This window comes from Aphidius gifuensis, linkage group LG1, assembly GCF_014905175.1.
Source record: "Aphidius gifuensis isolate YNYX2018 linkage group LG1, ASM1490517v1, whole genome shotgun sequence".
Taxonomy (NCBI): Eukaryota; Metazoa; Arthropoda; class Insecta; order Hymenoptera; family Braconidae; genus Aphidius; species Aphidius gifuensis.
Genome location: NC_057788.1, coordinates 24,066,708 through 24,081,972, shown reverse-complemented (window position 1 = coordinate 24,081,972; position 15,265 = coordinate 24,066,708). Strand labels below are relative to the sequence as shown.

General features: G+C 25.2%; 2 protein-coding genes across 8 annotated transcripts in view; one reads left to right on the top strand and one right to left on the bottom strand.

The window, feature by feature from the left end:
• Nucleotides 1-15,265, bottom strand: part of LOC122855320 (protein Skeletor, isoforms B/C) — a 136,372-nt gene that overhangs the window by 84,294 nt on the left and 36,813 nt on the right. For all 5 annotated transcript variants that reach the window (XM_044156628.1, XM_044156604.1, XM_044156593.1 and 2 more), the window contains one exon: nt 6,112-6,179. The gene's annotated coding sequence lies outside the window, so the exon portion shown is untranslated. The remainder of the gene's footprint in view (nt 1-6,111; nt 6,180-15,265) is intronic.
• Nucleotides 1-15,265, top strand: part of LOC122856244 (complexin) — a 97,573-nt gene that overhangs the window by 59,854 nt on the left and 22,454 nt on the right. Inside the window, exon 1 of one of the 3 annotated variants that reach the window (XM_044157955.1) lies at nt 12,826-12,933. The exons of the other annotated variants lie outside the window; for them this stretch is intronic. Coding sequence (XP_044013890.1) covers nt 12,921-12,933 — 13 coding nt within the window. The 5' untranslated portion in view covers nt 12,826-12,920. Of the gene's footprint in view, nt 1-12,825; nt 12,934-15,265 lie in introns of those variants that run through there. 3 annotated transcript variants of the gene reach the window in all.

Here is a 15,265-nt window from a genome sequence, read left to right as displayed (position 1 = left end):
AAATTAAATACCATCGTATTTATATTTTACAGAATATTATGATATTAGTAAAAATTTTATTATCTATAACGTGTGAAGATGTGTACTGAGTGAATAAAGAGAGACCGAGTAGTAAATGAGGCAGAAGGGTCGACACGGGTCGCTCTGGTCTTGCAATTGGCTAGTGACCTGATTCCTACACTTGAATTACCACTGAACATATTAAACGTAAATATCTCTCTATCCTTACAATCCACACTCAATGTGTATATAACGACAACCACCACAACACTTAATATTCATGTTAACTTGTAAACTCATATTTTTCTCTATTATTATTTATTTATAATAGAAAATATTTTTTTTTTCATCTTCTTCTATCATTATTTTTTATAAAAGGGAAAAGTTTTTTATAATAAAATTTTCATTTCTTACTAGTTTTAAAAAATAAAAAGCTTTTTCAAAATTATTTTTCAAACAGTTTATATGAGATGACAACTTGACATTCAACGTGTGCATTTATTAGACAGAATGTCTGATCATACATACACTTGTACTACTTGTTATTTTATCATCGTATTAAAATGAATAAAAAAAAAAAGATAGATATATATACGTATTATATTATTATGAAATTTTATACAAGTAAAAATGATTTTTTTTATTTTTTTTCTTTTCAACGTTATATATACATGAAAGTTTGTTGAAGGTCTTCGTAAAGATTATGAGAACATTTATGTAGCAAAATGTTTATGTAGGGCTTCTAACTGTCACACTGTATGTTCAAATTTATCATATACCTAGTTAAATAAGTAAATAAAACACAAAAATTGAAGAAAGAAAAAAAAATTTTATGCTTTTCTTTTTTTAAACTTAGTCTTTGGCGTTAATAAATTATTATTATTTTTTTTTTTAAATAAAAAAGTGATAACTGTGTTCAAGACAAACTATCTATTGTAGAAAAAAAAAAAAAAAAAAAAGTCAATACCAATCAATCTAACTATTTTATATAATATGAAGCCTTGAGTCTTTTTTTTTTCTCTTCGTGTTTTGCAGCCAAGCCCTAGTGCATGGTTCGAGCTTTTTTTGCAACTTGTATTTTTTAGCTTTTTACATTAAAAATACTCTTAAAAGAATGACCGCGTTTTAAAAAAATGATTTTTAAAATTCTTAAAAGCGTTTATTTTCCTATTAATTTTATTTGTTTATTTTACTACAGGCTATTTACATAATTCCAAGTCCTGAAGGCTTTTAATCAATATCACAAAGCATATATTGCTTATATATTTATTCTTTAAAAATTTTAAAATGACAATACTAAATTTATGTTTGTAAATGTGTTAAGTTTGACATGGCTTTAGGGTTGTTTTGCTAATAAACGTTGTTAGATTATCATGATGAAATATTAAACACCGACACTTACTCATTACTCGGTAGATAAACCTTCTCATAACATTTTCATAGTATTATACACATACGTGAATTTCACACATTTAGTTTATGTTTCATCGTAAATTTTCTCGAATTTTTATCTTCATTCTTTTTATTATTTTTCCAATAATTTAAAAAAGAGAAAATGGATTTTTTATTTACTGGTGAATTTGAAAAAAAAAAAAAAAAAATTTATTATTTTTTTCTACTGAAACGAATTGAAATTCTAGTTGGTGTTGATTTTTAAATTTTTCTTTATATAAAATTATTAATTTTATAAATCAGTTTATTGAAAAATTTAAATTTAATTTTAAACTTGTCATGTAAAAAAATTTTTTCAATATTCAATATATTTTTTTACTTTTAAAAATGATTTTTTTTTTATAGTTTTAATTTTGATTAACGAGAACTTTTAAATCAACAAATATTAATAATATTCTAGAAGAAATCTATCGACCAATGATACCCAGAAATTTAGACTAATATAACTCGAAAATAAAATGTAATTTAAAACTTTTATTATTTCCTTTTTTTATTTTTATAGCCAATGTTAAATAGTGTTAAAAATGGTTTTCCAGGATATTTCGTGCTGTTTTTTTAAGGTGCCACTTATGTGCACTACATGATGCACGCGAAAGTATGTTACATTTATTACAAATTAAAAAAAAAATATATAAGATGACACAATGGATAATGAAAAACAAAAAAAAAAAACCAAGGCTTTCATAGAACTTATAAGCTTATATTTTAATTCTACCTATAATATTTTAAAATAATAAATAACATATAATTATTGGGCATTGATTTTAACGATTTTATAAAAAAAAATGGGTCAGAAATTAAAGACTTTTGTAAGATTAAGTAAAAAAATAATAACATACTCGAAATATACGAATAAACATTGAGTTGTTTGGACTCCAATACAAGATAAAAATAAATTATCATTGCAATAATGTCTAAATATTTTACCATAAAAAAAAAAAGTTGAAATGAATTTAAAAAAGCTAGCATATAACAATCAACTTGGTATACATAATTTTATAAAAAATATACAATTATAAAAAAAAATATATATATCAAAGATAAAAAAAAATATATTCTTGATAATAAATAATGTTGCGTGGGATATAAATTGCTGATAATTTAAAAACGGGCTATTAAATTGTTGACGTGATATACACGTCTGTATAGTAAACACTCGTGTTGTCCAAACGAGAATAATGTTCGTATGTATATGTATATAAAAAGCTTCGAGGCAAGTGTTTCGAGCAATCAGGCCAGACAATATAACGTGACGCACATACAGCTGTAATATGGCTCGATAGAATTTATTGAAGAAAGCAGTATTATGAAAAGTCAATTCAACAAGGAAATAAAAAATTTTTTAAAAATAAAAAACTACAACTTGAAAAATGCTGAATTTCATTGGCAAAATATAAAAGCAAAAATTCATAAAATAAATATTATTATTGAATTTTTTTTTATTCTTATAAATATACAAAAGAAAATTTTAAAATTTTAATTTATGATAAGCACATTTTGTCATGCTGCTAAATGTCACATTTAAACTCATAAATTTAAACTTGAAATAAACGTAAATTTAAAAACTTTTCTTTTGCTTGTTTAAAACTGAAAAACCATGTTTTTTTTTTTTTTTTTTGGACTGATTATTTTGCTGTGATTTCCAAGGGTAATAGGTTGCTCTTTTTTTTTGTTTTTTTTGTATATATATATATTTTATCTGTGAGAATATGAGGGTAGAATCACAGCTACTCTCAATCACCTTGGCCTAATTTTTTTTTCTTATTTTGTTGGCCAATTTACACACAGACTCAACAATCCAGTGCCCAAATGGTGTGTTTACCCATACTCATACTAAGTTTGGCAATTACCGGAGGTCCCCAAGAGCTCGACCGGATATTACGTAGATAAAAATCAAATTAACTCTACCTATTTATGTCACGTTGTATTCCGTCGTCTAGTATACCTCAAAATGATAAACAATTTTTATCACACTAGCAGAGTCAGATCACTAACAAATACAATATTTTTTTTTTGCATTATTTATAGCATTTCTTTTATTTTTTATAATTATAATATAACAAAAAAAAAAATGTTAATTTAATTTAAAAACAAATTATTTATATCATGTTTTTTTTTTATCTGTTTCAGGTAAAAATATAACAGAAAGCAAAACATCTTTTTATTTATACTACTATAAATAAGGTAAAGAATAAGAAAAAATAAATTATTTTTTTTTTAAGTGTGAATATTAAATACAAACAAATTGAAAAAGTCAATAAGGCGAGGATATTATATAAGATAGTTGAAATAAATAAAACACAAAAAAAAAAAAAAAAAATTAAATGAATGAGTTAAAGAAAAAAAAAATAAAAACAAAATAATAAAAAAATACGAGTAAAAGATGAATACAAGAAGATCGAGTAAAAAAATTTTTTTTGAATAATAAATACCAACGGACTTTTATAGAGCAGCGAATGAATTTTCCTTCATGTTGTACGAGTTATATATATATTATATAATGTACAATGTCCATGATATAAATCTGTATGGGTATAGATATTGTTGGTGGTATTAAATTTTGTAGTGAAGGAGTTAAAAAAGGTGCAAAGTGTAAAACCTATACCTCGGACTTTTTATCCCGAAGAAACTCAAGACTCAGAGTTAAATGTTTCGCTGCAAGGCATCAGATAAAAATTGAATAAACTTTATAAAAAATTTTGTAACTTGAAAATAAAATAAAATAAAATATAAAAATAAATTTTTAACCATAGACAACACTGTGAAATGTTTGTTTCACAATGTAGCTGATTTAATCATAAATTTTATATCTTTATATAGATATATCAAGTAGAAAAGTTTAACAATAGTCCAGTGATGAATTGTGAAATATTTGCTGCATTGTGCCAAGAAGGTCGAAGTCCTCAAAAAATGACATCCACGTCTGGAGACGAAGAACTACGTACGAATTTATGCTGTATAGTTTGTTGCCCTGAAAAGATGCGAATGCGTCATTAATCTGGATTATATATCGAGCGTGCTTTGCTGTGGCTTATTAGGCCATCAGTTTAGCAAACTTGATCTTCCTCGTTTCGGTCATCAAACTCAACCTCAATTCATTTAAACACATACATACCCCTCAAACGAATTACCATTCAAATTTCAAAATCAACACTTTAAACATTTTCAAAAATTAACCTCAATATGTAAGCTTTTTTTTTTTTTTTAATTTATTTTTTATTCTTCTCACTATTTGACTCTGATTTTAATTAAAAATTTTGACCGTGTCAGCTTGTGACTACTGATGGAAATTTTCTACAATGTAAAACAATTCTTTTTTTTTTATTTTTCATTGAGATATGCAAAGAGAATAAAATATTTTTTTTTTATTTATTTTTATATATATATTCTTTCTAAAAAATTTTAATTATTATTTGATTGATTTAAGTTCTTTAATTTAACTTAGATAAAAAATATCAACGCCAGTTTTATTTATGATTAGAATAATAAAAAGAAAAAAAAAAAAGTCTTTCAACAGTTATAGATTTTATTTCTTTTCGGTAAAAATTGGAAATAAATTGTCAAATGCTTTTAAGCGTAGCCGGCAATATATAAATCTAAAATTACTGATGAAGTTGAGTGGTATCAATAATTTTCTTGAAGACCGAGATTCTCATTTTTATTTTTTACGCTTCATTTATTTTCTCTATTGTTAATATATATATATATATATATTTACAGTTCATGAATTCGTATTGCAATCAGTCGATGTGGAAAATAAATTTACGAAACATTTAGAATGTGACATTACGACTCATGCATATATGTATTCTATTCCTGAATACTATTATCACATCTTTATTCCTAAATTTTTATTTATTTTATTTTATGTATTTATTTATTTATTTATTTTTTTTTCATTCAATTTAATTTACCCTAAGAAAGTCGATGATTCATGCAATATACAACACGACGCAATAACTTTCATTTACGCTTGTTTTTCAATGTTTGCTTTTCTCCATTTATCTATGTATATTTATTATTATTAAAAAAAAAATATATATATAAATATATATATTTCTTATCAGTTCAATTGCAAGTACGTATACTTGATTTTGTAAAAGCTCTATTCAAAAGACTTGGTTTAATCGAGTTTGTCAAATTTATACAAATGAAATGTGAATCAAGTCTTTTATTGGTACAAACATAAATGTCGAAAATGAAAGACGACCAGTTGGATTTAATAAATTGAAGTTTACTATTTCAATGAGTACGGGGTCAAACTTAGTATATATATAAGAGAAAACTAAGATGAATAAGAGTTGCAGACAAATTAATTGTACCTGGGGTTTGAGAGATACAGGAAGTGGCTTCTATAGAAATACTATCTGAACTACGCTCAGTTAATTGTATAAAATTACAATGAATTAGTGAGCGCATCAAGGACACTTGACATCGTCTTAACCTATTTAATATATCTCATATACCAATAATAATTAATTCAGTTTTATTTTTAAAAACCTTGTATATTTTTTTTTTTTCTCAATTAAAATAAAAAAAAACTATTAAAAAAATATATACCCAAGTAAATATTAATGTCGACAATCAAGCTCTAATCTTGATTCGTCGTCATATGAAAAAAAAAAAAAAATTAACAGAAATTAAAATTGATAAACTCACCTTTACTGCAGTTGAAATTGTTGAGCTGTTGTGTCATTGATTTGTCCCATTAAAATTCATGTCATCATCTGCAACAAAAATATATGATCAAGTAAAAAATCAAAAACATAAATATAGTATATAAATCAATTTGCTTGATGAAAATTAATATCAAAATATTTTTAATATATATATAATTTAATACAAAAGATGTATAGATGATATAGAAACTAAGCATATCATATTTCCGCAGGAGTGAACGAAACTTGACTTAATATTATACTACTAACAAAACGCGCAACCACCCAATACGTAAATCTCCGGGTAAATGTTGGCTTTTTGATAAAATATATATAGCCCACGGGTTTGTGATGTATACGCCACGTTAAACACTCGATAGGATTATACGTCTCGAGTGTAAAAGATTTGTTATTGTGTGTGTTTGTATGATGGGTTGTGAATTGAGAGGGTTAAAAAGGGAGGAGAAGCTAGGAAAAGATAGGTGGGTTGATGTGAGGAAAAGAGAATATATATATAATGTCTGGTGAGTTGATGATAGCGTATTTTCTGATGTAGAAATAATTTAGTGAACTGTCTGACCATTGTCCGTTTATGATCTACTTACGCTCTATTTGTGCTTTTATATATGAGACAGTTAAAAAATTTTCATTATTATTTTATGAATGCAAGAACATATATATGTACATTTTTTATTTGAACAAAATAAAACAAGTTTAATTTAATTTATAATAATAATAATAAAATATAAAATTACATATATAATCGTATATTATAGAGCGATGGAATTTTCGTTAATTAATTTTTCGTATATAATTTTTGAAAATAATAATTAATTAAAATCCATGGATATAATTTATTATAGATTTATTTTAACTGATGAGATATAGTATTCCTGTTGCTATGTGGTTGAAAACATGAAAAAAAAAAAAAAAAAAGCAAAATAAAAAATCTATATACATGAACACAATCACGATACTCGAGAGGGTTCTATTGGAGTATTTGGTGTAAAGTGTTCGTGCTACTGGTAATGAATCGAACTAATTTCTGGCACAATCCACACATGCCAAGTTAAATAGTGAGAGAACCAGTGAAACGAGACGAATATATATATATATATATATTGGCACATCACATGCATTTAAACTATATATAGTTATTTATTTTAATTTTTTTTTTTTTTTTTGTATATGAATGAGAGAATGAACATCAACCACGAACAATTCACCCAAATCTCGTTTACATTCGTTTGTACTTTTTTATTATTATTACTTTGGCCGGTTTTAAATTTAAAAACGAATACGTATTTTATATACGCACACATTATTAACAAAAAAAAAAAAAAACTAATATGAATCTGTTGGCATACAGGCAAAATTACGTTCAATGTAGAGAATTAAAAGTTGCAAATATTTTTTGTTTGTATTTACATTTGTTTTTTTTTGAACACTTGTTGTGCATATTAAATATTTCTTTATACATATATTTAACAAAAAAAAAAATAATTATGGCTTCTAGATAAAAAATTCTTCCGAATTAAAGACGGAATACTGATAGTTTTCATGGGATTTAACTGTGTAGATTTTTTCGCAAATCTCGTGTGAAGATAAGAAGATACGACAAAGTAAAAATGAAAAAGAAAATAAAGTCAGAGTTGAAATAAAGACGATAGGGGTTGATAATTCAAGACGACATGACGTCACAATATATATTTATATTTTGAAGGGTTATAAAAACGAAATTGTTGACATATACAAGTTGTCATGAATTTAAAAACACAGCAATGATTATTCTAAACACAACTTTATTTTCCTTAAATTTTTTTTATGAAACTTTTTTTAGCGGTAGTTATTTTCCAATTCGTTTTAACAAAATCCCTCAATAATATTACAATTTGTTGTTTTATTTTATTGGCTTATTTGTGATGTAAAAAAACAAATATACACATTTTCAAATAAGTATATGGTGATATGAACGAGGTGATAAAGTCAAAATGTAGACTAACAACCATGTGTGTGTATAGAGAAATAAGAAGGGTTAAAAAAATATAAATAAAAAAAAAAAAAAAAACAAAAGGGATAATAACGAAAATTTTACCCCCGGCCTTGGTAAATTGGATTCATGCCAACAACGGCACTGCGGATGTTGATGGTGATCGCAAAATCATAGTGGGGGATAAATTCAAGTTTTAAAAATTTTACTATCATTTCTATGTGCAATAAAAAATTATTCGTCATTTGTCAATAATAACAAAAAAAAAGTCAATAATATAGTTTTAAACAATTATATTATAACAATTTTTTTATATATTTCTCACTAACAAACATTTTTTTTTTTTATTGATTTTATCTTGGTAAACAAAACCTTCAAGCTTTTACAAATCTTTTTTTTTTGTTTTATTGCATTTTACTCTGTCGTATTTATTTATTTATTTATTCATTTATTTTTTTTTTTTACAGAAAATGTATATAAAAAATGGGTTTATTTAAATTCAGTATTTTTTTCAACAATAAATTTTTAAACTGATGATATTATATTTTAAAATTAAAATGAAATATAGATTGTATAAATCGTAATATTATTCAAACAAGTATAGAGGAATAAAAATAATAATAATATTTTTAAAAAAAATAAAAAGATATATTTATTTATATTATTTTTCTTTTGGTTAAATTGAAAAAAAAATCACGAAGTATTTTAGAAAAGGCACTTACTCCAACTCTTCATATATTGAAGTCTTAAATCGTTGGTTCAGGCTGGACTGTTAAGAATGTCTTTTTATTTTTTTTTTTTTAATATTATTTTTTCGTTGCCACCAACTCAAGTGCTTTATGATCCGGGATATTCCATTTTCGCGCTCTATACACTGCATCAAGTACGTTCAATTGTGACTTTTACTTGGTATATACATTAGACTTTCTATATTATAGTTCAGCCACTTATTGGCTATGATTTACGAGAGAGGCTTTGCACTTGTAAGTGGACTTGCCTATTATAAAAATACACCCTTTTTAAAAAAGTAAAAAAAAAAAAAAAAAAAAGAAAGATTTTATAATAATATTATATGGTATTTGGACATGAGTACATTTACGACAATATAAATTCAACTTTAACAATATAACTTTTTATTCCTTTGAATCAAAAAATTTTATTTTCTAAAAATACAAATAAAAAACCCTCATTCGTGAATATTACTTTTAGCATAGAGTGTAAATAAGGTTAAAAAAATTTCAAGGATAAAGTGAAATAAAACGTTTGGCTCAATAAAATTCAATTTTTTTTTTTTTTCGAATTGATATTAAAAAATTAGGGTTCAATGAATATTTATGTGACAAACAAAGTATAATGCAATACATGCATGAAAAAGTATTCTCGCTTGGAAAAAAGAAATAAAAGAAAAATTTAATTAAATTGAATTATTGAATTGATGAAAATATATTGCATCAACACTCATACATTATCAAATGATTAAGGATATTTCAACAACAAACGATGGAATATTTATTTAAAAAATAAAAAAGAAGAAAAAAAAAATTGTCAATTTAATTGATGTTTGATAAAGTAAAATTGGTAGAATTATATGAGTCATTGTTTTGACTAAAGACTTGAAATTTTCTTTTAAAAGATACTCTGTTCGCTTGATCTCTCTGAGGAAAACTCAATTGTCTAACTAATTGGAATCTTGCTTTTGGCCTCATTGCCAGTGTCTTAACTTACTATCGATTGCAAGAAGAATCAAAACTAATTTCTTGAATTTCACATTTTTATTTTATTTCTTTCTCAGCTTTTATTTCCACTTGTACCCTATTATTTTTTTTTTTTCTACCCTCTTATTTCTTTGTCCATTTATTTTGACGTATTATTATTTTTCTTTTTTTTTTTTTTTTTCTGATTTTCCCACTTGAGCATTTTTGATATGAGCTTCATGTCTCGACAATTAAATGGTCAGGTTATCTTCATTCGTCTGACAACGCCCTGGTGCATTCCCTTGACTATAAACTCAGCACTAAAGTATTCCCATATTGGCCGTCTTTGGTATGCCAATATATAGAATGACATTCAACCTTCCCTACAATTTTCCTGACTTCCTTTGTCCTCAAAATTTCTCATTCTCTTGTCGCATACTTTAAGATGAACGCTGTGGTATGTCTGCATAAGGCAATATAATCAACAAAAATTATGACTAAAAGCCATCTTCAATGTTCATCAATTTAAATAATCATATTAAATAATGAAAAAAAAAAAAAAAAAAAAGAATCTTTAATCATTCATAAATATGTACATAAATAAATTATTCTCCTTTTGTTTTTTTTTTTTTTTTTTTTAAATAATAAATGATCTTTTTTATTAAAAACTTATCTCATTGATATTTATTATTAAACCTATTACCATGATAAATGACTTATGCTTATCTCAAATACATAGGAAACTTGTAAGGAAGAGATTATATATTGTTGATGGTAAATAAGTCAAAAAAATAAATAAATATCGATAACATCATCTTCTTTTTTTTTATTTTTTTAAATGAGTAATTTTCTTTTCTTTTTTTTTGCTCGTTTTTATTTTTACCTCTTGAGTAGGTTGACTTCTTATCTTGTGACATAAATATGTATATAAAAAATTTTATTTATTTATTTTTTTCTTAATATCACAATGTACTTGTGTCACATACAAGTTTATATCGCTGAGATAAAACAGATGTATCAGTGATGATGAAAGCCAGACATGTCCTACATATACATGATCTCATCTATCCGCTTATATATAAACTATTATACTTTATTTTTTTTTTCTTCACAATTTACTACTATAGTATAAAAATCTACCTGTATATTATAACGTTACGTTTGAGTATATAGTACATTCCATCGTTCATCATAAGGCCCTAGCGTTTATCCTGCAAGCCCTCTACATACATCATCAACAATTTTTCTATATAAACATTTCGTTCTCCCTTTTTTTTTTTTGTTTTATATCCCTGCTTTTCCCCAACAACATCCAAATCCATATCGCATTATTCAATTTATCGGTATAGTTCACTATCACAAATTCATTTGATCAATCAACTATAATATTTTTCGATTCTCTTATACTATAATATTACTTGATTGATGTATCACATTCAATAGTCATTTGTTAAAATCATCAATCGCTATATCATAATACAACGAGAGACAGGCTAATCATTTGTAATAATAATGAACGACAAAAAAATAGTATATATATTATAAATAAAAACATTATCAAACATGTAAAAAATAAAATGTTATTTTCTGTTGATAAATTTTTTATTTATATGTAAATATTTTCACGAAATATAAAGCAAAGTTTGAGAGGAAAAAAAAAAAAAAGATAGCAAGCTGCTTTGTACAGTAAATGCAAGTTAAACAAAATTCGTAAATTTTCACGTTAAACACTCGAATAAATTGTTTGAGAAAATGTGAATTTAGACGAATCAGTATTTTCACATTGTGTATAATGGTATGAGAACGATGAAGGTGCAACGTAAGTATAAAAAAAAAAAAAGAAAAAAATAGGTTAAAAGATATAAAAAATAAAATAAAAATAATGTACAAGTTGGAATGGGTTGAAACCTCTACGATCGTGAATTCATGTAAGGTTAGTTGTATTCGTTCGTCTTCAAGGCGCCGAGAACGGACGATGCATTATTCAACGAACGATTCTATTTATCAACGAGATAGCTGTTTGCCCCCTTACTTCTCTTACTTTTTCTTCAACCACCTACAACACTACTTGCTTCTGTTTATATATATTTTTTTCTTTTGAATTTTTTTTATCTTTTCATAGGCACGCATGTTCTACAAGACGTAAAAAGTACTTTAAAGAAAAATAATAAAAAAAAATAAACAAAATTGAGTATAGAAATCTTGAGGGACATTTTTTTACTTATTCGAGTGGAAATCTTGGGACTTGTTATCATTTACTGTTGCAGAAAAACCCAAGTTTCAGAGATTTCAGCTGAACAAACATATTTTTTGTTTTTATTTTTAATAAAGATACTATTGTACTGTAGAATTTACTAAAGAATTTTTTTTTTTTTTTTCCACTAACCCAAATGATAATTGTTAATTAGAAGAGAAAATAATAATGCTAGACAATTTTATTGTGTCTCAATGGAGAGATTTTTTGATTAATTAGCAAAGTCAATTAAATTTTTAACACCAAAGTTAAAAGTTACATGAAAAAAATTCATTCAAATATTACCACAAAAGCTCGATGCTTTTATTCAAAATAATGTTGCTCAAAAAAGAATTTTTTTTTTTTAAATTACAATAAAAAAAAAAAAAAAAAAAAAATGTTTATACTGAATGTGCCGAAGTCGACTTTTCAAAACAATAGATTTTTCTTTTTTATTAAAACTTTTTTTTTTTTTATTCTATTTTTAAGACGTCAAACATTTTTTTCTGGCACCTGCATAATAATAGGAAGATGTAGGTAAAAAGTCCACACATCATCTCAAAGTGTTTTGTTGGAAAAAAAAAAAAGAAAAAAAAACAGTTTTTCTCATTTTTTGATTCCACCAAAGACTTTTGACTCTCTCACTCTCTCTCTCTCTTTCTCTTTACCCCCTTTTTCTCTTGGTTGTGATGCTACCCTTTAGGATGGTTGAGGCTTCATCCCCCACTATATAACGCAAATCTGTAGGGAAAACGCCCACTGCGTTTTGATATTGGTAGGGGTAGAGAGAATAGTGCCAGGCGCGTGAGTTTCACTGGCGGGAGAGTCAAGTCTGACCAAAACGGCGCCAGTACTACTGTCGCCACCACCACGACCGCAGGCAAGAGAACGCCATGGACATACTGGGTATGTCTCTATTGCCGCATGTATCAAGGCACTATCTTATAAAATTTTTTATATCAAATATTTATTAATTTATTTCATTAAAAGATAATTTTTTATATCAAAAATATTTTCATCTTCAATTATTAAATATATATATATTTTTTTTTTATTCGGTAAATTTTAGATTTTTTAAATATATTGATTGTTTTAACTGTAATGTATTGGCATATTGCCATTATTATATTTAACACTCAATTTGTATATTTCAAGTGTCATATTTTATTTATACAATATATGTATTTACTTTGGTTAACCGGTAACGTGAATTTATATTAATATTAAATATACTGTGGCTTTTACATTTCCGTGATCCTAGGGAAGTGGTTTTAGATAGTCATGTTTCATTCAATTTATTATCGGTATATTCCAAACAACTTCCCACTGTATATTCAGACCGCAGGGAGTTTATAAAATATGAAAAATAATATTAGAAAGAAAACAAAAAAAAAAAAAAAAAAAGAAATAATAATAAATTGTGAACGATGATGACGAGTAGATCGTATGGCAATTCAATTCCCAAGAGATATCAATATATCCAGATGAATACTTTCTTCAGGTTATACTAACCGTCCCGAGAGATTTTTTTTTTTAACAACTTATATCACTGCAAAATTATATCATTCTATATTACTTTTGGCTCATTTTATACCCTCGGTATATACTTGTGACGATCTCCATCCGATAACTAAAATCACAGTTTGTCTACAGTCAATTTTATCGTTTATTCATAAATTTTCATAAAATTGTGCTAACCATCTATCAGCACTCTGGGGAATACAATAAAACTTTTTGACAAGGTCAAGTTAAGGACCGAATAAAGACGCAAAAATTTTTCACATCTACAAAAATATTTCTCGTTTACGCTTTTGTTAGTTGACAAACTTTTGTATAAAAAAATTGTACAACTTTATCATTTTCAGTATTTGCAACCACTGTTTTTTGTTTTATTTTTTTTTTTTTATTTTTTTATTTTTTCCTTCATATATTGCAAATGTTATTTTACTCGTTTGTCTACTTTTTTTTTATTGTTCTCGTAAATGACTAAAGTTTCAATGTTATATGTTTACAAAATGAGATAAAAGTTTGTTTTTTTCATCAATATGTATGCATACACTCTTGATATTCATATCTCGTTTTTGAAAATTTAAGTTAAACGTTATGTTGTAAAATCAAAAAAATAAAAACTAAACCAACATAAAATTCACACCGTCGAAATTGCATTTTGAGTTTTTTTTTTTTTCAAATAATTTCTATAGTATATATATAGTTTCAGCAAAAGTTGAAGTTACAAGTAGTATACATCACGTATAGTCAGACATTACCGGTCGGAACGTCACGTACACATATAGTATTTCCAAAGCTTCTATCTCTAATTGCACCCCTAAAATTGCTTTCAAGTCTTTAAATTGAGAGTATAAAAATAAAAAAAATAAAAAGTGGCAAACAAATAAAAATTGAAGTACAACCAACCAGGGTGATAAATTTTCATGTCAGAAGAAAATAATTAATTCTAGTCTGAATAAATAGAAGCTAGAGAAAAAAAACAAAAATCAAAATCAGAGTTACAATTGAAGATATTGTATGAATTGTGTTTTGTTAATTTAATCAAGTCAAATTTTTGACGGGTTTATATAATTTTATAGTATCCCATATACAAGATTTAGAAGTACCAAATGATAAAGTAAGACAGAAAGAGAACAAATTTAATCTAGTCAAGTTGACATATTGCATAAATCTATTAACCTCAACCTCAACAACTTGAATTCAGTATAATTATATTAGTTATATCTCTCTGGTAATTGTATGGTATTTTAAAATGTATATGAATATAATAAAATTATTAAAAAAAAAAAAAAAAATGTAAAATAAATTTTAAAATAGTCATGTATAATTAGTGTTGACTTTAATTTATTACTTTTGTAATTTTTATTTGATAAATAATTAATGTTATTTAATAATATAATATAAAAATTTTTTTTTTTACATTTCATTTACTAACGAATTGATTTGGGTTTTATTATGGATGGCAGAGCTTTTGATTAATTAATTACTATATACCAAATCATGATATTTTTTAATAAAAAAAAATTATTTTTTAGCCTTTCATTATATAAGCGAATATGACGAGCAAGCGAGTATTAAAATAGACAGAATATTCGTTCATTAAAAATAAATTTTTTAAAAATTTTATTATCACTTTTTTCTGTCATGATCATCATGATTATAATAGCTACTTTAATTAGTAATGTAGACAGTTCAATAATTAACAAACTGCAATATCTATGCTGAAAAA